The sequence below is a fragment of the Asparagus officinalis genome, chromosome 1, assembly GCF_001876935.1.
Source record: "Asparagus officinalis chromosome 1, Aspof.V1, whole genome shotgun sequence".
NCBI lineage: Eukaryota > Viridiplantae > Streptophyta > Magnoliopsida > Asparagales > Asparagaceae > Asparagus > Asparagus officinalis.
The window spans coordinates 10,057,971-10,060,817 of record NC_033794.1 but is presented as its reverse complement, the minus strand read 5'-3'; the positions used below and the strand labels follow the sequence as shown (position 1 = coordinate 10,060,817).

Genomic DNA, 2,847 nt, shown 5'->3' with positions numbered 1-2,847 from the left:
CGCCAAACCTCCGTCCCCGCCTCCTCCTCCGGCACCGCCCTCTTCAACCTCCCCCTCCATTTCCACAACCCAACAACCAACTTCTCAGCCTCATTCTCCACCAACTTCACCTTCTCCATCTCCAACCTCAGCTCCGACTCCCCCTCCGGCGACGGCCTCACCTTCTTCCTCTCCCCCTCCAACCTCTCCCTCGGCTCCCCCGGCCCCTTTCTCGGCATCTTCGACTCGTCTTCTCCGATCAAGAACGGGTCTCGGTCCATTATTGCCATCGAATTCGATGCAAAACTAGACGAAGGCTTCGATGATCTCAATGATAATCATGTGGGTTTGGATGTTGATAGTCCTGTGTCCATCGTTGCTGTGAATCTTGATGATTCAGGGATTGATCTCAAAAGTGGCAATCCAATCACTGCTTGGATTGATTATAACGGACAGGAGAATAACAGTCTCAGGGTTTTCTTGAGTAGGGATAGGGTTAAGCCTGAGAATCCTGTTTTGGAATCAAAATTCGATCTTTCGAAGCATTTTGAGGAGTTTATGTATGTGGGTTTCTCGGCTTCAACAGAAGGGAGCACTGAGGTTCATATGATTGAGAGCTGGAGCTTTGAAATCTTTGGATTGCCTGCTGTTAATCTCTCTTCTGCTTCAAGAATCCCCAATAATGTGTCCGATGAATCTGTAACTAGGATTCCAGCAATACCCATTTCGAATTCGACGATCCATTATCATAAAAATTTCAGCTTTGGTCTGGTAATCCTTGGTCCAGTCATTTTTGCGGTTTTGTTGGTTTTGATTTTATGGTTCTTGATCAAGAAGACCATGCTGATGAAGTGCGATGAAGAAGATAAAAGAATGATACCAGAGTTCTTGACAGGCCCAAGAAAGTTCGGCTACAGGGAACTCAGTTCTGCTACCAGAGGTTTTCATTCCAGTAGAATCGTCGGCAATGGAGCTTTTGGGACAGTATACCGAGCTTTCGATCCCAAATTGGGAACAGAATACGCAGTGAAAAGATCGAAACAAGCCCACGAGAGCAAATCCGAGTTCTCTGCAGAATTAACCATTATCGCAGGCTTAAGACACAAGAATCTGGTTCAGCTCCAAGGCTGGTGCACTGACAAGAACGAGCTTCTTCTAGTCTACGAATTCATGCCTAATGGTAGCCTAGACAAGATCCTCTACCCGAAACCCGGTTCAGACCCATACCTGTTGTTCAACTGGGAGCGACGATACAACGTGGCAGTTGGGCTTGCCTCAGTCGTCGCCTACCTTCATCAAGAATGCGAACAGAGAGTTATACATCGGGATATCAAGACTAGCAACATAATGCTCGATTCAGAGTTCAATCCGAGACTTGGAGATTTCGGGTTAGCGAGGTTAATGGATCACAATATGAGCCCGGTATCCACATTGACTGCAGGAACCATGGGGTATCTTGCTCCTGAGTATCTTCAGTATGGGAAATACACTGAGAAAACTGATGTTTTCAGTTATGGTGTAGTTGTGCTTGAAGTTTGTTGTGGGAGGAGGCCTATTGATAAAGAAGGAGAAGGGAAGGAGGCTAAATTGGTGAATTTGGTTGACTGGGTTTGGGGATTGTATTCAAAAGATAGGATTCTTGAAGCTGTTGATGAGAGATTGAATGGGGATTCTGATAAGGATCAAATGTTGAGGCTTTTGCTTTTGGGTTTGAGTTGTGTGAATCCTAATTCTGAGGAAAGGCCTTCAATGAGAAGAGTTGTTCAGATTCTCAATGGAGAGGCTGAGCTTCTTGTTGTTCCGAAAGTGAAGCCAATGTTGTTGCTTAGTTCTAGTTCTCATTTGAGCTTGCTGGAGATTTTTACTGATGATGATGAGAGTGCAAATTCAAGCTCAATGTATGAGGTTAGGATTGACCGAGGTGAGGTAGAATGCTAACAAATTCTTCGTAGTCTAGAGAGTGGAATAATTTGTTTGTTCTTTGATTCTTTTGCGATCTTGTATCACTGATGTAATAGATGTCTCTGTTTTGAATATGATATGATGAGTTTCAAGCACTGAAGCTTGATTTTGTCAAGTAATTTGCCAATTTATAGCTTGTTTGCTTGTATAATGATGAACAAGGATGATAATTTATGCATACATGTCAACTGCAGATCAATATTAGGGTGGACTTTTTTATTGCTAATTTGCTATAAAGTATTGCTGATTTGAATAAGATCAGATATTCAATTGCCAGACATGATGTTTTCACTCATTTGTTTTATAAATGATTCTGGTCGAGGACTCGTAATTATTGAGAATTAGTTCTCTTGTGATCTAATTGATCATGAGAAAAAGAGCAAATGCGATTCGAAAGATTTCCCACATTACAAAAAATAAATGACTTCTTACAGTTTGAAGATCCTTAAAGAGTAACAGTAAAGGAGATTGCGCCAGATTTCGTGGAGATCTAATCTGTACTGGTCTCCGTCTAAATGAATCTCAGGAAGAGAAGAGCATATAAGTGCCAAGTGGTATTTTACTTTTGTAGCTCTGTAACAAAAATAATAGAAATGGCCGTTTGACACATCAAAATATGCAGGACTTTAGAACCCATACGTGTAAATTTCCTTTTCCTTGCTCTAGTTTTTGAAGGAAAAGAAAGGAAGTTGATGGTTATGATGAATGAGAATAGGATTCCCCCTCAATCTAATCCTCTTTTTGTAAAGAAACAAGAATATGATTCTGTTGCCAACTAGTTTCTCTCAAAGCATATGCTGTTTTAAAGTAATGACCCCAAACTAAGAACATAGAATTGGAGATTGGCATTGAGATAGAATCAAATTGAAGCGAGACCGGAGAAAGGATTAATGTCGATGGTAGGAG

At 41.7% G+C, this 2,847-nt stretch overlaps 1 protein-coding gene across 1 annotated transcript in view; it reads left to right on the top strand.

Annotated features, from left to right (window-relative positions):
- Positions 1 to 2,056, top strand: part of LOC109849112 (probable L-type lectin-domain containing receptor kinase S.7) — a 2,524-nt gene extending 468 nt beyond the window's left edge. The window contains 1 exon segment of the mRNA XM_020418913.1: positions 1 to 2,056. Coding sequence (XP_020274502.1) covers positions 1 to 1,917 — 1,917 coding nt within the window. The 3' untranslated portion in view covers positions 1,918 to 2,056.